Source organism: Silurus meridionalis, chromosome 5 (assembly GCF_014805685.1).
Source record: "Silurus meridionalis isolate SWU-2019-XX chromosome 5, ASM1480568v1, whole genome shotgun sequence".
In the NCBI taxonomy this organism is placed as follows: Eukaryota; Metazoa; Chordata; class Actinopteri; order Siluriformes; family Siluridae; genus Silurus; species Silurus meridionalis.
Window position 1 is genome coordinate 20,903,572 of NC_060888.1, and position 25,390 is coordinate 20,928,961.

General features: G+C 37.9%; 2 protein-coding genes across 2 annotated transcripts in view; one reads left to right on the plus strand and one right to left on the minus strand.

Annotated features, from left to right (window-relative positions):
- dpf2l (D4, zinc and double PHD fingers family 2, like) lies at positions 1-5,949 on the plus strand. The gene is made up of 11 exons (XM_046849331.1): positions 1-150; positions 639-799; positions 978-1,085; positions 1,170-1,366; positions 1,575-1,664; positions 1,753-1,837; positions 1,920-2,051; positions 2,667-2,798; positions 3,024-3,136; positions 3,310-3,391; positions 5,160-5,949. Exons 1-11 carry the CDS (start codon positions 44-46, stop codon positions 5,240-5,242), a joined length of 1,290 nt encoding a protein of 429 aa, XP_046705287.1. The 5' UTR covers positions 1-43; the 3' UTR covers positions 5,243-5,949.
- Positions 5,875-25,390, minus strand: part of chrm1a (cholinergic receptor, muscarinic 1a) — a 22,868-nt gene continuing 3,352 nt past the window's right edge. The window contains exons 3-6 of the mRNA XM_046849330.1: positions 10,391-10,490; positions 8,985-9,106; positions 7,580-8,412; positions 5,875-7,457 (exon numbers count right to left, since the gene is read on the minus strand). Coding sequence (XP_046705286.1) covers positions 6,738-7,457; positions 7,580-8,311 — 1,452 coding nt within the window. The 5' untranslated portion in view covers positions 8,312-8,412; positions 8,985-9,106; positions 10,391-10,490 and the 3' untranslated portion in view covers positions 5,875-6,737. The remainder of the gene's footprint in view (positions 7,458-7,579; positions 8,413-8,984; positions 9,107-10,390; positions 10,491-25,390) is intronic.

Genomic DNA, 25,390 nt, shown 5'->3' on the forward strand with positions numbered 1-25,390 from the left:
GGTTTGAAGACAAAAGGACAGAAATCGGACACTAATCGCGCTCATGGAGGTGCGAACATCTGGCAGCGTTGTAGTGGTGCGCATGCGCACTAAAACATTACGACCATTACATCAAAAAATGGCGGCGGCCGTTGAGAATGTTGTTAAAGTGTGAGTTGATTTTTACAGATTTTTTTTCCCTTTACATGATAACGAATATTCGCTTGTTGGTTTTTTTTCTTCTCTCCGAATCGAACAAGTTATCTCTTGAACGAAGTGAAAGTGTTCGTGAAAGCGAATCCACTTTACTCGATTTATGCAGTGGCTCGCTAACCGCTTCCATTCATTGTTTTCCAAGAAAACAACATTAGCTTATTAGCTCAATAGTTACTCAAGATTATTACTTTACACGTTGTATTAATTCACTGTGCGTCAAAAACATTTCTAAAGCATGTGGTTATTGTAGAATATGTTTGTATTGAACGCTTTCTTGTTTGGATAGAAGAGCCGCAGCTGCAGCTATTGTTTGTGAATGATGTGTTTAATCGATTATTCGGTTTAATTGGCTGTATACCGAAACACCTGAATTGTACTTCATGCTCTTATTCCTTTCTATCTTGAAATGACTCACGAACTTTTGTGTGTTTTCCGGACGTTAGGATGGGAGAGCAGTATTACAAAGATGCCATGGAGCAGTGCCACAGCTACAATGCCCGGCTGTGTGCAGAGAGAAGCATCCTCATGCCTTTTCTCGACTCTCAGACTGGAGTGGCTCAGAGCAACTGCTATATCTGGATGGAGAAAAGGCACAGGAGTGCAGGTTTGGTGATGTTTTTTATTCATTTACATATTGCACCATCTCCATGACTTAGGTCTTGATTAAGGGCGCTTCAGCGGTGGCTTGACATTGCTGGGATCCGATCTCGTGATTTTTCCGATCAGAATTCCACAGAATTCCCATTTCTTGTTTATTTATTGCCTTCTTTTTCCCCAACAAGGCGTAGCACCAGGACAGCTGTACACATACCCTGCCCGCCGCTGGAGAAAGAAGAGAAGGGCACATCCACCAGAGGACCCTGCTTTGGTTTTCCCCCCACTCAAAGCAGGTAATCCATCTTGGTATTTAATCTTAATAAGAATTTTAAAACGTAGCTCTTTTTCCGTCATCAACCATATGCCTTTCTTAAAAGCCGACATTGAATTGGGATTGAAAAAAGATGGCTTGGGACCTTTGGATGGAAGCAGCCTGGAGGCTTTGCTAAAAGGAGAACCCCTGGATAAGAGAGCTGCTCCAGAGCTCAGGGGTCCAGAGGAAGACCAGAGTCTGGCCGACATCACAGGCACTGCTGGTGCCAGTAGCCACAGTGGATCCACACGTGTCAGAAAGGTATCTAGTTGATGTGACATCCACATTTTTGATTTTGGTTCAGGGAGTTCAAAAAGTATGCCCTTTGCAAGTCACACAGCAGAAATCTAAAATCGTAGAGTGAATTCTTGGATCAGATGTCATTCATATCCCTTATTATATAAGCCAGCATAGAATCAATCTTAGCTGTGGCCTCAAGCACATTTGACCACATTTGATGTTTTCTCAGAGAATCCTTGAACCCGAAGACTATCTGGACGACCTAGACGATGAAGACTTTGAGGAGGAGACCCCGAAAAGACGGAAAGGAAAATCCAAGGTGGCTGACACTTGACACACTGCAGCCTCATAACAATTTTCTAATAGAACACATTTGTCAGAAGTAGCTGATGTTCTCTGTCTTCTAGGGTCGTGGAGTTGGAAATGGGAAGAAGAAAGCAGAAGCCGCTGCAGCAGCACTGGAAGATCGTGATAAACCATATGCCTGTGATAGTAAGTTACATTAGTCTGGTGTGCTGTACGTGTTTGTGCATGCTGAGCCATGTTTATTTGACCGTTGATTCATTGTGTTTAGTCTGTGGAAAACGCTATAAGAATAGACCAGGCTTGAGCTACCACTACACCCACTCTCACCTGGCTGAAGAAGAGGGAGAGGATAAAGAAGAAGTTGAGATCCACACTCCTGCACCACAGGAGGAAACCAAGAGTAAGTTCTCCTCTGCTTAAATTATGTGCATTATTCTACATTTTGGTGGACAAATCCATAACCCAGGGAAAGGTATTATATGGAACTAAGTGCAATAAATTTCATAAAAAAAAAAGAAGCTCTGTATCTCCCCTACTGCATAAAGACACGCTGTAGTTGAAGATATAAACAGAAAATTATTACACTAGCCAAACCAAACAAATGAGACCCCTCATTGAGCTCTTCAGTTCATATCCCAGCATGACAAAGCTGCCACTTTTAGGCCACTGAACACTCGGTGCTCAGTTGCATCTTGTTCCATGTGTAATTCACTGTGGATATTAAGTAAGTGTATTAGCTGAAATACTGGTCAACAACTTGTTGAATTCTTGTAAACACAACTTATGACTTGTTTATTTTCCTTAGTCGACATTAATGCACATATCTAACAAAGTAGTGCCATATTCAATTATATTACTGACTACTTAAGAGTAGTCAGTATTTGGTGAGCACATTGAAACTTTTGACTGTGATTTCATGAGTTATTGCCATTTATTTACATTTATATAAAATGTGTTGTAATGTAAATTGTTGTATTACACACACACAAAAACTCAATGCTCGGTTTATTCGTAGCTCCTAAAAAAGGTCCGAATGGCTTGGCACCGCCAAATGATTACTGTGATTTCTGCCTGGGCGACTCCAACATGAACCAGAAGACGGGCCAGTCTGAGGAGCTGGTGTCCTGCTCTGACTGTGGACGCTCAGGTATGGTGTTTCACTTCTATATAATCCAGTGTAAGATCTACAGGAACAACACTGAAATCGCTTATAACAGGACAGTAATGGTAACACTCAGGTTATTGGGTAGTTATTGTCACTTTTTATTGATTACCCCTTTTTTTTTTTATTTTATAAAAACTACGGCCAATGATGTCTGTAGCTTGTAATATTTTCGCATGATGATCAATGTCCTTTTTAATTTTTCCTCAGGTCATCCTTCTTGCCTGCAGTTCACAGCAGTGATGATGGCAGCCGTCAAAACATACCGCTGGCAGTGCATTGAATGCAAGTGCTGCAATGTTTGTGGCACATCTGAGAATGATGTGAGTTCAGTGACCTCTTTAGACATTCGCACACTCTCACACTTACACTCGCACACTCTCACGTGTCAATCCCTGCATGTCTTGCATTCAGATGTTAATGTCATGCAATAGGCCTATTTACACACATTCATTTTCCCGCTCGACTGTTTCCTCTTGTGTTCGTGCTGATTCAGGACCAGCTTCTCTTCTGTGATGACTGCGACAGAGGATATCACATGTACTGCCTCACTCCTCCAATGTCTGACCCACCAGAAGGTAAATTAACAATGAATCCTTCAATAAAGTACTGTACAATATTACAAGAAAGGAAGGATGCTCAACACTGTGGACAGTAACTATGGCAATGACTAGTTTTTAAGGTCAAGGAAAGACATTAAAATAACTATAATACAAGCAAATCGAACATGTATATTTTTTTCCCTGCCCCAAAAATGGCTTCAATTTGGTCTCAAACCACATGGTGTCACTAACTGTCTAATGAACATTGCAATTTTTCTCTTCTGCCCTCCTATATATATATTGGAGAAAATCTGTCCTGAATAAATGTAGTTTCTGTTTCCATGTGTGTCTAAATAGTACTAGTACATGTTTGCAGTCTTTATTTTAAATCTGGGTGATGGTGTTTTTTATATAAGAGCCATATTATTATGGCTGTGCTTATATGTTACATGTAGCATAAGGGGAAATTTACAAAATAGTCTCTGCCCTAGTCCCTGTACTTTCTGGTCATTTAATTTTCAATTAGAAAGTGAAAAACTAAAAAGGACTGTTGTTTCAATTTACCATTTTTTTTATTTTTCCCCCCATGGATGCATGGAAAACATAAAAGGGCGTGATCTTTTTATTATGTCTAAATGCAGAACTACAGAATCAATGTCACAGCAGTTTCAGATCAGAAGTGGGCGGGGTTGTTGCACTACCTAATATGCATAATTTTCTTTTATTAGGTATGAGCTATTTTACATAGATTTTTATTGTATCAATATCTATGATATTTAAAAAAAAAATAGTTTTAAATGTCACTTTTCAATTCGCACATGCAAAAGATGCACAACAAGCAATGTTTCAAAACATTGCTGGATAGATGGATAGATAGAGATATTGAGAGAGAGAGAGAGAGAAGAGGAAAATGCTTAACATGAATCTTGCTTGCTGTTTTCACGTTCTAGCCTCATCATCTGCTTGCCTGTTTGTAGTACCTTCTATTAATAAGCAGGGTGGTGAATTTGGTCGAGTATCAGTGAGTGTGGCCTAATCTTTATAATTGTTTTCTATGGGAGGAGAAGTTAAAGTGCAGATTGGGTGTAAATAGGCTTTGTTATGTCATTGAGTGGATTCCGAATGTTGATGGCCCATTTGCACGTTTGTATTTAGTCTGCACCACTAGGTCATATATAAGTGACTTTATTAAAAAAGAATTTCATTAAATATCGTAAATATTGATACAATAAAAATCCATCTAATATAGCTCACCCATAGTAAATGAAAAATAAATATGTGCAAATTTGGTAGCACAACAACCTCTATAGACTATATTATCTCTGCCCACTTCTGATTTAAACCTGCTGTCATATTTGTAGACAATAAAGAAAATCTATCCTTTTTCTGTTTTAGTTTGGTTTTCTTTTCCATGCATCCACATAGAAATTGAAAATGACCTGTTTTTCTGTAGTTTGGTTCTGGAGTATTAGGTGGGGGGAAATTGTAGTGACCAATAGGGACATGGACTTTTTTCAAAAAGATGTTTTTTAGTTTTTGGTATTTAATTCATTGTAATGCAGCAGCCTATGATAACGTGTGCTTTTTTTTTTAATGATGTAACTTTACTAACAGACACAGTTTTCACAAGTGTCCTTTTTTGTCTAACGGTGATTCTCACAATAGCTTATAATTTAATGTCTATATTCTAAAGTCGAGGTAAATTTGCCAAATTGTTTTAGATTAGTGGTGGTCAGTGTTCGAATCAGCACTGTGATCGTATTGTGATAATCATTAACCTGTATTTCATGTCTTGCATGCACAGGAAGTTGGAGTTGTCGTTTGTGTCTGGATCTTCTGAAGGACAAGGCTTCCATCTACCAAAGCCAGAATCCTACAGTAGAGTAATCACATCGCAAGGACTGCTCGTGAAACAACACGTGATCACACACACCCCTTTGATCCAGCTCATATACACCAAAAAAAAAAAATCCTTTTTACACTACATAAGCTACACTTTGATGTCTTCACAACATCGTGGTATGGCATAGCTGAGGAGCGGAGAAGATCGAACGAGAAGGAGACTTTTATTTGGCAGCACATGCGCAGAGACTTCACTTTCGCATGCACTTCACTTTCACGCCACGGTTGCAACGTTCTAGTCTGACACATTACTACAGATATTAAGTGTTTTTAAATGATTTGAGCTCTAAGGTAAATCTAGAAAGTGATTATTTCCATAACTATTGCTCACTAATGGATATGAAGAACTGGTTCATATTCTATCTGTTGCCAGATTGTTGTTTACGTTGTTGTTTTTTTTCCTTGCTTGTTTACGGCGCATGTCAGAAGAAATCACATGGCCTTATTCTGACAGGATTATGGTGTATTTTAATATCTATATGTAACAAAGTATACTTTTATTGGTGTTTTTTTTTTCTTGCAGGGATGAATGGTGCCAAGGTCCACATTCTCAACAGCATTTTTTCCTTCATTCATTTAAGTATTTGACAAACTGTGGAGTTTTGTGTCTGTTAGTATTTGGTAATGAATGTAATGCTGTCTTATGTCCCTTTTATATTGCCCTTTCTTCAATAAACATACATGTAACACAAGTGTTCATGGTTAAACATTGCTCCACCATATATCTGCACAGAAACATCTGACTTAACACAAAGTAACATTAATTATCTAACCCAGTATAGTGTTCAGAAAGAGTCGCAGTGTGTTCCCATTAATGTCCACTTCATTTTTCAGTCCAAGTTGTTCGTAAGTGGGCATGTGACCAAAATCAAAGCTAATAGTAAATTGTTTAAAAAATCCACACAGCATTATAATAATAATAAAAAAAGTCTCCACAATGTTATAAAAAGGGTTTTTTTTAATATTCTGTTATACCTCCTATAGACCTGAGCATTGATCCATCACTTTTGTCATGGCTGTATCTTTAATTTTGTTTAGAGGGATGTAAATGTGGGGATGTCAGTTGCCTCTTTTGTCTTTTTATTTTGTAATCCATACTGGTAAATTGTGCACATCCCGAAAAAAACAGGAGAATACTACTGAAAAATTAATGGTTTACATGGATGAATTTCCTCAGGATATTCCCATAAGTTGACGATGTACAATCTTGAAGGCTTGAACATCAACATTTAGAATGCAATGTACCTATAAAAAAAGTTTTTTTATTTTTGTTGGCAATTGCACTGTGTACAATGTGCATGTAATGCTTTTCATGCAAATTGTGCATGTCTCAATAACTTAACTTCAAAGAGCAAGGATGTCCCAATGGGCAAATTCCCTTGTACCTTCATGTCATTAGCTCCTCTCTCAGAGGATGCAAGGAAAGGAAACGATGAATCGCAATTAATAAATGAGAGGAAAAGAGTCTCCAGTGAGTTGACTAGCTGTCCTGTGAAAAAGTCCGTCTTTTCCCCTTTCTCTGCTCCCTCCACCTGCAGAGTAACAGAGCCCTGAAAGTAACTTGAAAGTGCTTGTTGCATAATGCGTAGCAAACTGGGTTTACTGTGCTGTTGACGTAGCAAAGCCAGTACCCCAGCTGCCAGAGCCTCTCAGGAACACAGTGTTCACAGAACGTGGACACCAGCACCATGATGTTGTAGGGTGTCCACGTCACAATGAAGGCCAATAGGATGGCACTCAGGGTCCGTGCCGCTTTCTTCTCTCTGATCAGTGACCAGCTGCGTGGCTTACGGTTTTTCTGTGCCCTGGCCTGCGTAAGAGGTGACACTCCTGTAGTAACATTGAGACTCTCTTCAGGGGACTGTTGACTGTCTGATTGGCAGTTCGCCACTTGTAGATCATCAGAATCAACATTGTTTTGTAAGTCCAGCCTGTTATTGACCTGAGCAAGAGGAATATATGCAGCATTTTTCTGGATATCCTCATTGCTGAGGAAGCAGTCTGTGCCATTGTGTGTGTGGTTGTTGATGGTGTGTGATGAAGCTCCAGTGTAATGTATCCTACTCTTTTTCCACCATGTTGCTGTCCACCAGGTAAAGGAGGGACAAAGGGTCTTAGTGCTCTCTTCCAACTTTGGCTGAATAGTTGTCTGGATTCTGGCTTCTTCACTGTCACTTAAATAGCTGCTACTAGACTGGGACTGATAATGACAAAAAATGTGCATGAAATAAAGAAAGTTTATTTAAACTTTTTATTATACAGGTCATACAATCTACATGATGGTCTTTATTGCATCCAAAGAGAGAAACATTTGTAACTCACCTGTGATGACTTGTTGGAGTCGCCCCCATGGGATGCTATTAACCCAGCCAATTGCCGTGAACGTCTCTCTGTCTCTTGGTACACCCTCCAGTACAGACCCACCATCACACTGACAGGCAAGTAGAACGCTGCAATAGCAGTGCCAAAAGTGATCACAGGCTGAGACAGGAACTGAACTGAACACTGATCTTCAGGCACTGTCCTTTCACCAACTATGTGCTGCCAGAACAAAATGGCTGGTGCCCAAAGCAGGAAAGATACCCCCCATGCCAGAGCGATCAACAGTGCTGCCCTTGTGTTTGTGCGGCTGACTCGATAGGTCAAAGGTCGCGTGACAGATAAGTAACGGTCGAAGCTAATAGCCAGCAAGTTCATAACAGAGGCGTTGCTTGCTACATAATCCACAGCCAGCCACACATCACAGGCCAGATTGCCTAACGTCCAGCGTCCAATTAGAATGTAAGTGGTGTAGAGGTTCATTGAAATGGTGCCCAGTATAAGGTCAGCCACAGCCAAGCTCAACAGGAAGTAGTTACTGACCGTCCTGAGCAGTGGGTTGACCCGGAACGCAACAATGACCAGGATGTTGCCAATGATGGTGATGACTGAGAGTGGGACTGTAATAAGTGTAACCATCAACATTCTCCAGGTGATAATATACCCCCCAATAGGTGCCACTGTAACATTGGATGAACAGGTCAGAGTAAATGTGGCTGTCGTAAGGTTCATCATAACGATTTCCCAGATGACTGTCTTGATTTGCTGGTCATTACATGGCTTTCACTGCCACGCATGCGCCCACTTTGATAATTGTCTTATAGCCATGTTGCAACCTATTAGGAGAAATAAGTAGTAAATCAGTGCCAGACAAAGGGGTAAGACACAGAATTATTCAAACATAAATGTAGTCCAATAGTAGCAAGGTGAAATGGACACAGCAAATACTTTTACTTTTATCTAAACGCTTATCTAATCACCTAGTAGTGTACTTTATGATTAAACATTTCTAGTCACTTAATGTGGTGTACCATTGTAGAGCTGCATTATACACCTAAGTGTTGTTATGTTGTTATGGCTTGTTTTCTACAATTAATTAGCACATATCAAATCGAGAGCGATTTCAAATATCTTTTTAGAAGTATTGTTGCCAAATCTATGCTGTAAATACATTGCATTGAAAATTTAACAAACCCTATATCCTAATCAGCTCCCCACACATGTCATTACATTCTTTTGTAACTGGTAATGCTATTGAAAAGATTCACGTCAAAGTTTTACATAAAACTTTGTATAAACCTAGCTGCAAAACCGAACAGTTCATTAACCCTTGATTCAGCTACACTATTCTCAAAGTTTCGAACAAATCTGAGGAACATGAAGGACAAAAGACTCCATAAGCTCCTACCTCTTTTCCCACGGATGCAGATCCTTTTCCAGCAATGACTAGTTAAATCTTTAGAAGGGTGCTTCGTCATTAACAGTTATCATTTAGAAACACCAGCCACTTGCTCCACCCTTTACAGCAAACTAGAACATTTGGGAACAAACAGAACGTCAGGGAACAAACAGGGTCAGTGTAGGCCATGTTACTTGTACAGCTTTTCCTTTCATACAATCAGTCGTCTAGGATTGCGAATTCTAAGATTTCAAAACATTTCACGTTCACTTATTTTTAGCCATACTGTGGCAAAGTTAGAAAAGAAACCAGAAAGATTGCATTTAATAAATGGAATCATTAACAGATAAAAACACTCTACACAGAAGTAAAATTGTATTAGCTGGGAAATTGTTGCTGCATATACAGTGTGATATGAGGCACAGTAGGGTGTGATGTTACTGTAAAATAATAAAGCTTGGGGCAGTTCTACACCAGTTAACACTTCATATCATCATTGATATTTTATATTAACAACACACTTGGTTTTAATTTTTTCTTCACCTTCACTGTCAACTGCTTATTTGTATTGTGTTTTACTTAGAATTTGTTTTGGATAAAATGATCCCAAAAACATGTACACTAATCCCCCTTTTATCGCGATGGTTACGATCTAAAACCGCCCACGATAAACGGAAAACCGCAATAAACAGACGCCACCCCAAACATAAACCGTGATAAACCGAAAAAAATTGATGTAAACAGTACTGTATTGTATTAACATTAATTATATTTCTATTAATAAATTTCAATATTTCAACGTAAAACTCCATAAAAACAATTCCCTATGAGTTAAAAAAAAAAATCAGCTAAACTAATTATTTATGTGGCAAATGCAATTCCACAAAAAAAAAATAAAAATAAAAAATTGGTGTCACAAGATAAATCCGCGGTAAAGCAGATGATTACTTTTGATATTTTAGATATGATCAGTGAGTGATGAATTAATTGATTAATTTTCAGCAGCTTTATTATGGTCAACATTGCAGTGGATCTCTGGAACACTTGAGAAAAGACAAATGATGCAAATGGGTAAAGGCACCATGTATTTATGAAAATTCTACCTTCAGATAAGTTTATAATTAAATGTATTATAATGGATCTTTGGTACTTGGTATTACAATTAATCTGCATAACCCAATAAACAGGAAAGGAATTAGAATGGAAGAAGCATTCCTTTGTCATAATCAGATAGCAAATCCTACATCTAAGTTTTTGTTAAAAATTCATGATGTGTTAGAAAAATTGCTCCAAATGTTGAGTGCAATTAATCAACTATGCTCAATAGATGAACTTTCTGGAAAGTCATATCTGATTAAACACTACATGTATTTGTATAACTGCTAGGCTAAAGGAATATAAAAAACAAAGCCTACCTTGTCAGTGTTACACCACAGTTTTATTGTAATATTTGATGTGATACTGGACATCATGCATCCTGCTGTGGGAATTACTATAACTAAATCTTCCCATCACCTAAAAGAAAGAGAAGTATAAGTGCAAGTGTGTGATGTCACTATATAAATATTAGTTACTTTAACTCTTTTCAGTAACAATAACAATGGGTTTGAAACCAAAACATTCTCTGTTACATTTTAACCTGGCATGTTTGACCACCACCTCACTACACAAAATATTGACATACAGTTTGGACAAATACAATCTACGTCAATCCTTAACAATCACAAAATAAGCAGAAGCTCAAGTGTATAGCTCAGGACCATAGCCTACACTGTGTAAAGCCTATTAAATATAAGAAATACCAGAAACGTGTGATTTCATAAATAAAATTCACTACATGATTATTTTGCTTAAATATGCATTCCGTCAAAACAATTTAATGATAATCATAGCAAGTCTGAAGTGAAGACTTATCCTATCCTAGGTAAGGATGCCTGGTTCCACTCAAGGTTTCATCATACCATGTTAGGGAGTTTTTCCTTGCAATGCTCATTATGGATAAACTTATAGGGTCTAGTTTATAAATGTGAAATGTATATTCCCAACCTATTTATTTATATAAAATTTTTTTTTTTAAAAATACAATGTCCTGTCCTACTGGGGAGGTGGTAGCTTAGTGGTTAAAGCTCTGGATTACTGGTTGGAAGTTTAAGTCCCAGTATTGCCAAGCTCCCACTGTTTGGCCCTTGATTAAGATCCTTAACCCTCTGTGCTTCAGGGGCACTGTATCATGGCTTACTCCAGCTTCCTAACAAGGCTGGGATATGTGAAGAAAGAATTTTACTGTGCTGTAAGGTATGTGACAAGTAAAAGATAAAATATAACCAATAGATAACATTAGAATCAGGAATTGTCATGTAACAGCTGAACCCAGAAACGTCGCACGATTATGTTGGTGAAATTGTGGAGATGAAACTAAAATAAACTAAAATCCATCCATCCATCCATCCATCCATCCATCCATCCATCCATCCATCCATCTATCTAGCTAGCTAGCTAGCTATCATCCCTGAGGACAAACGCAGTGCTGTGGTGAAACAGGCAGATGGTGTGAATCTCTTTCTCTCTCTCTGTCTCTTTGTTGTTATGTATGAAATGTGTGTACTCTTTCTTCAAACTCCGAGGTCAGAGTGGGGGATTTAACCCTCTGAAAGTAGTTAACAGCTGTTGCACCCATTTCAGTTTCTTACTCTTTGTTTTCTTTGTTCTTTTCCCTACCCCTTTATTTTTGGGGGGTCAGAGGCCTGATTGCTCCTAAATCTGCCCCTATTAAACTGTTTAAAATGCAGGACGAACTCAACTATTTGCACTTTTAAAAAGGGAGGGGACAAGGTGTGGTTTTAAAGGTGCCAGTATTTTTAGTAATGGTTTATTTACACAATTAATTATGTATAGCAGGATATCTTGAAGGCCTCTTAGATGTTTTATAGCTGGTATACTTCCATGCCTCCAGAGAGGTCTAAATTCTTTAAAGTATAAATCAGAATCAATCATCAGAATCAGAATACTTTATTGATCACACAGGGTATTAGGGGAATAACCCAAATCACTGAAACATTACTTCAATGTTATCTCAAATTAATTACAAAAGTTTCAGAAACAAACAAAAAAAACCCAGAATGTTCTGGTAACCAGTGTTAACGTTATTTCCTCTGCATGGGGATTAATGTGTGTGAACCTTTCCTTTTTTTCTTTTTTAATTTTGTAAAATAAATCCCCTTTGGATGGCTGGCAGAATTCAGCAAAACGGCTTGCTTGTAAAGTTAATGTAACAAGCCTATATTTATCTTTTAGAGTATCTTTGTTTAAAATATTTAACAGAGACTATAACTTATGCAGACTCATTGCATTCCCTTATGAAAAGGTCCTGCAGGAATTCAAGCATTTGTGAAGAAATAGTAAATTGTGCAAATGTTACAATGTGCAGGATTGTGACATTGGTTGCCCTTAAAGTCCTGCACATTACTGAGCATTCCTTCAGGAGTGCTTCAAGTGCTGAATCTGTGCCAGATCAATATTGCACAATCCAATGACTTTTGCAGTATTTAAATATTATTACAGGATATAATGACTCCTGTAGGGCATCCTGTTTCTCCAGAATCTTTGTGTACATCTTTGCTTGCACAGTGGATAAAGGAACTTTATATGACACATCCTGCTCCTCTAAAAAAAGACGCAGTGTGCTACTTATCTTACACTTCATTTTCACTAAACTCACATTTATATACAGTTATGCCGGTACAGTTTCAAACCCCCTTCTTACCATTTTTTTATTTTTTTATTATTATTATTTTCGTATCAGTTAAACAGAAAAAATTTAATGCAAAAGGAAAATATTAGAAAAAGACACCCAGTTTTTAAAAAATGTCAATCAGAACTGATCAAACAGTGCTGTTCCAATACAGAAAAGGAAGTGTTTCCTTTGGATGCAAGCCAAGATTAGTTAGATATTTATCAGTATGACCAAGATAATTATCAGCAATATCCAGGATGCAGACAAAAACCAACAAGCATCTTCTGCACAAATGTAGGCTTCTTGTAAACAGTGACATGAGGTTTCACATTGTTCTTAAACAAACTGGACTGCATGGTACATAGTTAACATTTTGTATGCCTACACCGGAAAAAAAGCAACACATAATAAAGCTTCTAAAATAAATCTCAAGATGTTCAGGGTATATACAGAGGGATGAGATAAAAAAAAATGCTTTATAGTCACAAAAATAAGAAGTCAATAAGGTATATGAACAACCAAACCACCTCAACCAGGTGATATGGAAGTGGATCTTTACAGTTTGGAGATACTGGATATTTGCTTAAAACGTAACACAGAAAGGTACAAATAAACATAGCAGACTGTCAGAAATTCTCGGAGGAAATTTTCACTAATATCAGCCAAAAATACTTGACAGCACATAGATCAGAAATGGGAAGTAATGAAGAATAAATATTTTGCAACTGTAGGTAGATTTTGTAGTAGATGTAGTAGATTTTTCTGGTATCAGTACTTTACTTCACTATTTATTTTTTAGTCAACTTTTTACTTTCACTCATAAACTTTTTTCACAAATATCTGTACTTTCTACTCCTTACATTTTTAAACCAGGCCTGTTTCTTTAGTTTTAACCTATTTGGTGACATGATCAATATTCTTTCTTCTCATTGTACGCCGTTTTTGGCCTATCAACCTATTTGATGTAATTGCACGGCTTTTTTAATCTACCACTGGTGTATTATTTCCTGGCTCTCACACACCACAGATGTAGGCTAGACTACAAAGCTAACAAGAAGCAAGGGAGAAGGAAACAAGAAGTATAGCTAACGTGGATGAGACAGACGAAGTCAGTGATGTAAACATGACTGAGAACAGAGACATTCCTGATCACCTGATCATCATAATTTTTTCTCTGCTTGTGTTCTATATGGTGGTTGTTCAGCCTGGATACATTCAATAGTTTTTTTTTTATTATTTTGTATTAATATATTAATATATTGTGAGGTCCCGTTACCAGTGTGAACATAATAGTAATAGCTACTTTTTAATTAAGTACATGTCAGAGCCCAAACTTCTTTACTTTAACTTAAGTGAAACATTATATTCAGTACTTCAACTTTTACCAGTCTTTTCAAACATAAGTATCTGTACTTCTACTTGAGTGAAGGATGTTTGTACTTTTGCCATCTCTGAACTGAGTAAACCTTCATTAGCTGCAAAAGAGAAAATTGCAGGTTCTTAGGTGACCTTTGCAGTTCCTTGTGTCGTCAACTTCGTGCTAAAAGGGAGGAACCACATATGGGTGGAGAAGTCAGGTATCTCTATTTTCTCTATATAGGGTCTATTCATACACTCTCTAATACATAGGGGCCATTTTGTTTTGGGTGATAGAAAAAACTGATACATGGGAATAGCATTCAAATGTCCACATAGACATTAACCTAATTCCAGATTCAAACCAGACAACCTGGAGCTACAAGGACGCAATGCTAAATATATAAAGACTTTTGTACATAAAAATGACAAGAGATTCTTAAAGTTCTCTAAACAGACAGTCTGTCTGATTAATACTACAGTCAAACTCATTCATTCTTTCTTCAGTCTTATGTGTGATGTGAACATTAACATTAACTCTTGACATGTTTGTACACGATGTTTCTGTTTCCACAAGGTTGGCTGAATGGATATGTGCAAGAATATGCAGGTATATGGGTGTGCCAGTGAGTGTAGCTATTTGTTGGTTAGGAACATATCTTATGTACTTTACATACAGTACAAGCCATCGCAGACTGTCACATATGTTGCTATGAGCAGTGTACCTTTTTAAATGATTTTAAAGAAGATACCAATATTTTGAATGGTCATAAAAAGTAATACATTCAATGCATAACTATTATACATTTACATACAGTATATTAAATCAGCAAACTTTCATTTAAATTATCAAATATTTTGACTGTGTTTTACCCTGCCACCTTTCTTTCTTTACTGAAAAGAGGCCACTGCTGAGACAATACGATTTGGGAGGTGATTTATTCTGTATAATTGTTATGACACTGACACTGCAGTCTGTGGTTAACATGGTTGATGTTACCTTTAAAAACATGATTGTGTGGTATTATTTGATGGTTTTGGTGACTGTTAAATGAATCAATAGGAATACATGATAATGCATACTAGACACTGAAATCCCACTCATATCAACCCATGATTAATGAAACGTAGTTTACTGGCATAGTTTGTCAGTAATGTTCCTAAATTTATGGATCTATGCATATTCATAGATCTATGCATATTCATCTCCTGAGTGTTATTTTATGATTAATTGCATGTCTGAGGACATTCGAACAAATAAATAGAAGCAATATTTTCCGTCTTTACTCAATGCGTTTGGACAGAAGAGCATTTAAGAGAATTTGGGTTGAAGGTCACAAAGTGATCAATGATTCATGCACATAGAGCACATACAGTATATGTGGCTCAGTTTTCTGCTATAAAATAAAATATTCAAGATAAATTGGACATGCTGTTTATGCAGAATATGAATTCAATTTGAATTAAATTTTTTCTTCCACAAGGTAAATTCTCACTTGATATATTTTATAAAATAATCTAATTGATCATGGGTCACTGCATACTACATGCATGTCTAAGTGCATTACAAGTAAACACGTTAAGCAGTAGGTCAAAGGATCAGTGTATCTGCAAAGCCAAATATTCCAAAAAAATCTCTACGTAGTGGAAAATACAAACCCTACAAAACAGAACTATTGATGAGCAGTTCAAAAGTTAAATCATCAACAAAAAAGAAGTTAAAGATGTGTGCGAACTTTATATATAATACAATTTGCTTCCTAGTCTTATAAAGTAGGTCCCTAGCTAGTAGAGTCTAGTATTCATCAAAAAACATAGTCCACTGGAAAACATGCAAGAATATCTTGTTTACACACAATACGCTTCACATAAAACCCTAACATTTTTCAAAGATTAAATAATTTTTCGTTCTAATTCTCAAAAATTCAAATTTAATATTTGATTTTAAAATTTCTCTTTTTTTGGAGATTGTAGTTTAAAAGGGCGACTCTACTGCCCTCTATGGGAATTTTATTGTAGTTTCTTTGTCACATTCTGTTCCTTTTGTGTTCTTATATGCTCACTATTCATAAAAGTCAGTCACTATTCAGTTAACTGGAAATATTACTAATGAAGTACTGTATTGTTGGCCTTGTGTACCAATGACACTGTATATTTATCATATCTCCTTGTAATATATACACATTAAATTAGCCTAACTGCAGAGGTGGAATTCTGACCAGACGGATCAGGTGTCAAATGCTTATATTGTTTGACATGGTTTATCCCGTTCCTTTCATATGGAGATCATAGTTCAGAAAAAAATTATAAATAAATAAATAAACAATCATAAAAATGCCTTTGGGTTACTGATTGGAAGGTTGGGGGGTTCAAGCCCTGATATTGCTCAGCTGCTACTCTTGGGGCCCTTGATCAAGGCCCTTAACCCTCTATGCTCCAGGGGTGCTGTAACATGTCTGACCCTGTGTTCTAAATCCAGCTGCCTAAAGTTGCTGGAATATGTGAAGAAAGAATGCTGTAAAGTACATGTGACACCTATAAAGCACCTTTCTTTTCGTTCTTTCTAAATATTAATTGAAGGTGCGATACCTTTGAATATTGTGCATATGAGAAAATGAACTATAGATGATTACAGTGAAAGTCTCTGACTATACCTGTAATTCTCAAGCAGAACTGAGTAAGTGGGGAAAGAGGGTTGTAGGATGTTCTCTTTGACCTTTCAAAGAACATTTTCCAAGGGTGGTGTAAAAGCCTAACATGACTATTGCTGTAATGGCGCATGCTGGAGTAAGCAGCTTTTCCCCAACTATACACTTCTGAGTGTTATGATCGGTGCTATGATAGTTCTATGGTGTTCAGTTTTGCGTGTCATTGATGGTTAATGAGGTCTCCACATCCCCCTCCCCCTCTGTGCATTCTGTGCCAACTTGACAGCCTGTAAACTCCAGTGGGAGCTACGTCCAGATATGCGTGCATGTGTGTGTTTGTGTGTGTGCTTGCATGCAGCTTCTCCAGCTACCAGCTGGCAGGGTCAACATTTAGCAGTTAATCTCTCTCTCTCTGTCCCTGTCTGTGTTTAGTGCTTTCTCTCCCACACCTTCTCAAATTTCCTTGAGTCTCCTGAATTTCAGTGTGTCTACTTTCATTTACATTTACATTTCAGTGAGGTGCTGGGTCACCATAGGCTATAGTACCAGCTTTAATACACAGTGCCATTGATGGTGCAGTCTCCTAAACGTAGAAACACTGCCCATTCAAATACTGAGAGGTAGCAGCTCAGTGGTTAAGGCATTGGAATCTAGATTGGAAGGTCAAGTCAAGTTTATTTCTATAGCGCGTTTTACAATGGACATTGTCTCAAAGCAGCTTTACAGAATTTAATAATTAAAGTGAATGATGTGTGTTTATCCCTGATAAGCAGCCTGGGCAAATGGGGCAAGGAAAAACTTCCTTAAGATGCTATGAGGAAGAAACCTTGAGAGGAACCAGACTCAAAAGGGGCACCCATCCTCATTTGGGTGATATCAATAGTGTGATTAGAACTTCTTAAAGAAGATCTTAAAACAATACAAAACACTGAAGAGTGAAAACTACCATTAGCACCAGAATGTAAGATTATGAGTAATGTCCATTCTACAGTCTTATACAGTCAAATAGTGCTGGTACAATTCTAGATGGTTCGGGATGTTTGCAGGCTCAGCATCTACTTTTTAAAAGTCTATAATCTTCAAGAGGTATTCAAGAGGAATTAGTATAGCTGCTGTTCATAATATTAACAAGTTTATAATGTGAATTTAATTTCAATGTACCGGAGCACAAGCTTATGATATATGATATGTGTTATGTGTAGGCCTTGCTAAAAAGATATGTCTTTAATCTGCACTTAAACTGGGAGAGTGTGTCTGAGCCCCAAACACTGTCAGGAAGACTATTCCAAAGTTTAGGAGCTAAATGTGAGAATGCTCTTCCATCTTTAGTGGACTTTGCTATTCTAGGAACTACTAGAAGTCCAGAGTTTCGAGATCTCAAGGAGCATGATGGATTGTAGTGTGTGAGAAGACTGGATAGATACATGGGAGCTAAACCACTTAGGACTTTGTAGGCAAGTAGCAACAATTTGTAGTTGATTCGAAACTTAACCAACACATTCGCACCCCACATCGTCACATATCGACGCTGTGGATGTTGCGTCCGACGGCGTCCACATCCGACGCCGAGGGTACCCCCTTCGCGTCGCTTTTCAACGTACCGGGACGGGAAACCCTTCGCGTTGCTTTTCGACGCAGATGGACGGGACCCCATTTGCGGGTTACGGTTAGGGTTTGGGTTAGGGTTAGGGTTCGAGTTAGGGTCAGGGTTAGGGTTTGGGTTAGGGTTAGGGTTAGGGTTAGGGTTAGGGTTACGGTCATCTTCAGAATTTTATGAAATTTTAAAATTAGTCCTATACACTTATTATGATAGATAATAAATTATTAAGTGTATAGGACAGCGATCTGCATTGAAAAGCGAAGCACAGGGGCTCCCATCCATCTCGTCGGCGGCGAAGGGTTTCCGTCCTGTCGTCGAAAATCGACGCGAAGAGGGTACCCTCGGCGTCGGATGTGGACGCCGGCGGACGCAACATCCACAGCGTCGATATGTGACGATGTGGGGTGAGAATGCCCTGACTTAACAGGTCGCCAGTGTATTGATGATAAGATTGGGGTTATATGGTCATATTTTCTCTAACTTTTGAGAACTCCGGCTGCTGCATTCTGGACCTACTGTAGCTTGTTTATGAATTATGCAGGACAACCACCTAGTAATGCATTACAATAGTCCAGTCTGGATGTCATGAACGCATGGACAAGCTTCTCTGCATCAGATATAGACATGTTTCTTAGCTTAGCAATTTTTCTAAGGTGTAAGAAGGGCGTTTTTGTAATATGGGTAACATGATTTTCAAAAGACAAGTTGATGTCTAAAATAACTCCCAAGTTTTATTGTTAACCTAGTACAGTATTTACAGTACATGCTTGTAAATGCAAGTTGAAATGCTGTTGCTCCTGTGTACTGGTTTTTGGGCCAATGAGCAAAATCTTTGTCTTTTTAAAATTTAATAATAGAAAGTTATGTGTCATCCAATCTTTTAATTCTTTAGCAAACTCAGTTAACCAAGCCAAATTAGATGTTTCGTCTGGTTTTTATGAGATATATAGCTGGGTATCATCAGCATAACATTAGAAGCTAATCTCATGCCTTCTATATTATTTCCCAAGGGGAGCATGTATATTGTGAAAAGCAGGGGTCCTAGAACTGAACCTTGTGGCACCCCATAATTTACTTGCATTAACCTGAATAGTTCTCCATTTAAATCTACAAAATGGTAACAATCAGACAGGTAGGATTTAAACCAGCTTAATGCCTGTCCCTGAATACTGATGTAATTCTGTAAGAGACTAGAAGATTAGATTGGAAGGTCACAAGTTCACATCCCAGCACCACTAAACTACCACTGCTGGGCCCTTGAGCCTCAACAATCAAATGCTCAGTTGTAAGTTGCTCTGGATAAGAGCATCTGCCTAATGCTATAAATGTAAAATACATTGCATTAATTGCTGTTAGGATGATAGTCTTATGTTGCTCCGAAAATTTCCATTAGCATTTAGTTAGACTTGAGATACAGTGGTGAATGGAAAGGCAATATACAGTATTTTTTTTATCATCATCATATCAAACCCTTGTGCCCTCTAGATAGGGGTGGGGTCATCCTGCAAACTTACGAACAGTACAAACTTTTAAAAAACATTTCATTAATTAGTAACAATCAAACGGGAGTTGGAAAGGTTTTTTTTTTACTTTTTCAATGCTGTGCTTAGTTTAATCCTATTGAGTCAACCATGTAACTATTTTAAGGGTTTGTTCATTCATTAAGAATATAAATAGATCTCAATTCAAAACACATGTAATTCTATTGCATCAGCACGGTCTCTCCCAGGCAAAGACTTCTAAAGCAGCCTGGGATTAAAGATGTGATTTTTAAGCCTATCGAAGACCATAGATGCAGTGGTTGGCCAAGGAAAATTAATGCAGTAGATTAAAGACACATCATGCTTGCTTTCATTTGACATTGGAAGATGTCCTGCAGTGCCATCAGCAAAGAACTGGGGGAAAACTGTGAGACCCTGGAGAAGTCTGTCCAGATGTGTTTTTCATTCAAGAATTGTGACCAAAAATCCATACATCTGATGTAAAAACAAGGCTTAGCGAATCAACTATGCACAAAAATATAGGAACTGGGGTGCAAACAAAAGGCAGTAGGTGCGCCGGATTGATAATTCAAATTTCTAAGTGTTTATTTGGCTGTAGCAAGAGGCAGTCTGTTTGTTAAAGGGCTGTGGATGTGTACAGTAATAAGTACAGGCAAGACTGAAGCATGGTGGATGTTCTTTGTAAGTTTGGTTAGGATTAATGGTGTCCTGAATGCTAAGAAATATAGGCAGATAATTATCCATCATACAATACTATCAGGGAGGTGTCTAATTGGCCTCAAAATTATTCTGCAGCGGGACAACTACTACAAACTTACAGCCAAAACTGAATAACAGTAATTATTTCTTCATCATGGTACTTGTTTGTGGGTGGGGTAGCATTTTGTCCTTTAAAATTGATGTGTTAGAAGCAGGAAAAATGTGAAAGGATTTGAGTTTGACGAGAGCCAAATTGTGATGGCTAGACAACTGCATCTTCAAAACTGCAGCTCTTGTGGGATTTTCCTGGTTACATTGGTCAGTATGTATTAAAAGTGGTCTAAAGAAGGAACAGTGGTGAATCAGCGTTAGGGTCATGGGTGGCCAAGGATCATTGATGCACGTGGGGAGTGAAGGCTGGTCCGTGTGGTCCGATCCAACAGACGAGCTTCTGAAGCTAAAATTACTGAAGAAGTAAATGCTGTTAATGTTCAACAGGTCAGAACGGTGTGGGCAGCAAAAAGGGGACCAACACAATATTAGGCAAGTTATTAAGTCATAATGTTATGCCTGATCGGTGTGTGTAAAATAAAAAAATGCTGTGCAAACCTAATCAAAGTAAGCATTGCGATCAGTGTAAACCATACATATAATTGTTTAGAGGTTTTGTAGCTGTCTAACAATTGTATAAGGCACAAATGTTAAGATGAACAAGAATATATGCTCTACAAAAGGGAAATCCCATTAACTGTAACTGCGGCCAGGCATGACCAGTATTTTACACACATACACACACACACACACACACACACACAAACCAAAAACGTACCTGTATGTCTCAGTGTAGAGTATAATAACTCACCTACCAGAACAGTCAGCAGAAGAGGGTGACAAGGAGGGTTGATAATAAGTCTGTTAAATGATATAAGAACCTGTGATTCGTGCCCCCCATCTCTTTCTTTCAGGCACGATTTAATTACATAGATAGGTCTATGTGTCAGACATACTTATTCTTACTCTTGATAATAACTATTGCTGACTGGCTAATTGTTGGACACGCACTGAGAGTCTGTGCTGTCTTTCCCAGTGCAGGCACTTGACCGGGTATTGTTGTTCCTGCTCCACTCAGTCGAGCACTTCTGTTTTTGCTTCTCAATTTCATCATTTCAGGTGGAGTGTGACATCTTTATTATTATGCGCCCCAATATTAGGCAAGAGGATGGAATCCTGCTGACGGGTTTTCGCGTAAATGTCACAGCTTGGAAACCGAACACACTAGCAATGTCCTTCAGGCTGTCTGGCTGTTTTCAAATCTTTCCCTGCCTCCCACACTTTCTCTCTCACTTAAAAAAACTCTTTTATTTTCCTATTTATCTGTCTAAATATTATGTACATGCACTGGGAGCTTCGTAGGAAAATACATGTGCTTTTATGTTTCTATAAAGGCAGGAGATATTTTAAGTAGAGTCAAAGGTAAGAGGGTGAAGCAGACCAATTAGCATTGCTTGAATTTTCCTTTTCTTATTCCAGCTATGTCAGCAGTCTAGGTGACTCCAGCACACACACACACACACACACACACACACACACACACACACACACACACACACACACACACACACACATATATGTAGTGCACACAGAAAAGGTTCTTCTCCTTCTCACAGTGTGAGAGATAAACAGATAAAGCACCACAATATAAGATATAAATTAAAAAGGAAATTTGAATTGCAATATCTTTGAATAGGTCATTTATGTGGTGATGCATGCAGCCTCTCTAAATGTTTGTCTGGATTCTCTCTTATAGTGCTACTGAACTTGTCTGACCTTTAGATGTGACATTGCTGTCATTATTACTGCTAAATGGTAAATATTCCAGCCAGGGTTTTAATTTCTGTATGAGTGATTAGATTAGACCTTACGTATGGACCGTTACAATCGAAACCTATTTATAATCTTGAATTTGAAAGATTATTGTGTGCCATTTGCAATAGAGTAAGTACCTACACATATAAAAAAAATACTTGCACTGAAGACATTATCCTCCTGTCACGAGACAGTCAAAGGTTAGTGTGTGTGACAGGTTTCTGAGCTATGAGTGAAGAGTGCTCAGCATCTCCCTTCCCCCATCATTCAGCCTTTTCTGTCTCTCCTCCCTATGTAAACATGAATACCAGCCAGCCATATTATCCATCCAGCCAAACCAGTACACCCCAGAGCTCCCCTGGTCCCCAATCCTGCTTGTTTACTGCAATGTGCTACCCTACCTTTTTTTCCTCTAATGCCATATTGGCCTGAGGGCATAATGGAGCAACTGTACTGCTCTCATCATCACTGTTACTGGAGTTGTCCCTCTCAGAACCAATTCCCATCACATGCACTGGGTTTCCACACTTTAAATTCAGAACCAATTTGAATACAACAAGCAGGACTGTCTCACCCGCTGCCAATCACTGTAGGGATGTTCATCTCCATAACTAAGGCTGATGTGATTCACATCTCGATGCATAGCCAATAATACGATACATTAAAGATACATATGAAGCAGCTTCCGATGTGATGTTATATGATTCACCCCTATTATGATGCAGTACGATCTGAATTGCAATTTAATGCAATACAATGCTTTGGAAAAGATATGATGCTATGCAATTCACTATGGTACAGTCTGTTTTTATTTTTTGGTTCAGACAGACAGCAAATCATAAATGTACTTAAGTGCCTTCTCACTTCTAAAGCATGACCCTTTCACAAACAGGCCTGTGTAGTGTCTCCAGGAAGATGCAGCTCTACCTCTGTCATGTTAATCTGTATTCAATGTGACTTTCAGGACACGCCTCGGTCTCCATAGTGTTGTGATATTTCGTTTACGTAGCAGCAGTGGTGCTGGGAGAACGCGCTTGAGAAACAGTTTAGCTAGAAGAAATCAATCTCCATATAAAATGTTGGTCACAATGTGTTGGTCACATTTTAAATAAAATATAGTCCATCTACAAAAAATGTAGATCTAAATAAATTATTTTTACAAATGCAAATATGCCAAAAACAATGTATTGTAATACAAATCATAACTTTTATGCCAATGCATTAACGTGACTCTTTCCATCCCTAATTCACAGCCACTAGGATAACAGCTGAAATCCAGCACTCTGACCACCATCACTTCCTACTAATTGTTCATCGAGTGTGATTTCATTAAGCCTTCATTCAAATGACACAAAGACTGACAGTCCTAGCTATTGGCATAACATATCTAAGTTACCAAAGTAATTATTTTTACTTGTTTGAATCCTAATTCAAAGAATATTTAATTGGTTTAAATCTAACTCAGTGTGACTCCCAAGTATGAGAATTTTGACATTTTCCTGCAATCAAAAATTAAACCTCAAAATACAATTACATTCGATATCATATCAAAGAGCAGTTGGTGATGCAGTCAAACAGTTTGATAAATTATATTGTATTTTTTGTAAAATGTGAATGAATACTTCAAACAAAGGTATTTATAGTCCATTTGTACATCCAGTCTTAGTAACTGCTTTATCCTTGTTGATGTGTTGAACCCAGTGAACCTTGGTACTCTGGGAATACACACTGATTAGGATGCCAGTTCACTGCAGAGAAATTCAGTTTAAAATTGTACTAAATTCAAGCTACTTATAAAAAGAAAGAAGTTGTGGTAGTTTAAAGAAAACATAGATTTGCCTCCTGATGATACAAGAATATAACAACATTTTCAGGAAAGTATAAGTATTTTGTAAGTGTTGCTCTTGTGCTGGAAAATGGATATACATATATTTTTTATGAGGTGTTTATTACATAGGCTATACTGGATAAACGGAAATAACAGACATAAACAAAACAAAATTCTGTGGAGTATTTCTTTAATACAATTGTATTACATTTGGGATACTCAACGTTATTACGGATATACCAGCTTTCTCTTTCTCATAGACTGAATGCACATAGACAATCAAGTTCCATTTTTTGCTGTTTGATTAACAAGTCCATTTAGCTCATGTCCCAATGTTTTCATTCTCTCAGGCTTTTGCCCTAAAGCCTTCAATGCTATCTCAGTTACATCTTCTACTCCTCAGCACACCCATCTATCTATCTATCAATTGTTTATACTAATCCACCCACTGTCCATTCATCACCCACACATGCACCCATCCATCTCCTTTTCCAATACATCTCTTAGCTTCTTTAAGTGAACATGCATCCATCATGCTCACATCTACTTATCAATCAATTCATTAGTCCAACCATTTATCGGTTCTAAAGATGCCTCCATATTTTCACTTCTTGATCCTTTCTGTACTTGCATGTTCCACTATAACATGCTTGCATTTATTTTGCATGATTATATTTTCTCTTCTCTGATACCATCCAGCCCATCAGAAAGCTGCCCACCCCCAATCACACCTCTCCTCTCCACCCTCCCCCTCTTATGATCTATTCCGAAATTCCTCCTCTCTCCAACACACCCAACGTCTATCAAATAGTAAACCAGGGTTTCCCTTAGCTTTCCCTACCCCCTATCCTTCTCCCATGGGATAGGATACACAGATAATGGGGAAAAAGGATGCTTAATGAATAAGTGATTGCAATTGACATGGCTGCATTCAGCATCTGGGGGTCTGCTTTGGCCTTGCTGTCTTTTTTTTTTTTAGTTCTTGGCCTCTGATCCCCTTTACTCTCCCTTTCCTTTTTCACACAACAACATTGCTGCCTATTGTTTCAACCTCAAGTCCCTGAGGCATCATTATTAGGAACATAGGGTTTCAGTCCTTACTGATATATATAGTTATTTCTTAAGCTTGGGGTCAAAGCACATTTAACACCCAGAAACCTTATTTTATGTTTAAGTTGTATTC

Bases quoted from the DNA above. Each gene is read 5' to 3' on its own strand.
- dpf2l (XM_046849331.1), top strand. From the start codon at position 44: ATGGAGGTGCGAACATCTGGCAGCGTTGTAGTGGTGCGCATGCGCACT. The intron at 1,367-1,574 runs GTATCTAGTTGA...ATGTTTTCTCAG, and splicing joins GATCCACACGTGTCAGAAAG to AGAATCCTTGAACCCGAAGA. The intron at 3,392-5,159 runs GTAAATTAACAA...TTGCATGCACAG, and splicing joins AATGTCTGACCCACCAGAAG to GAAGTTGGAGTTGTCGTTTG.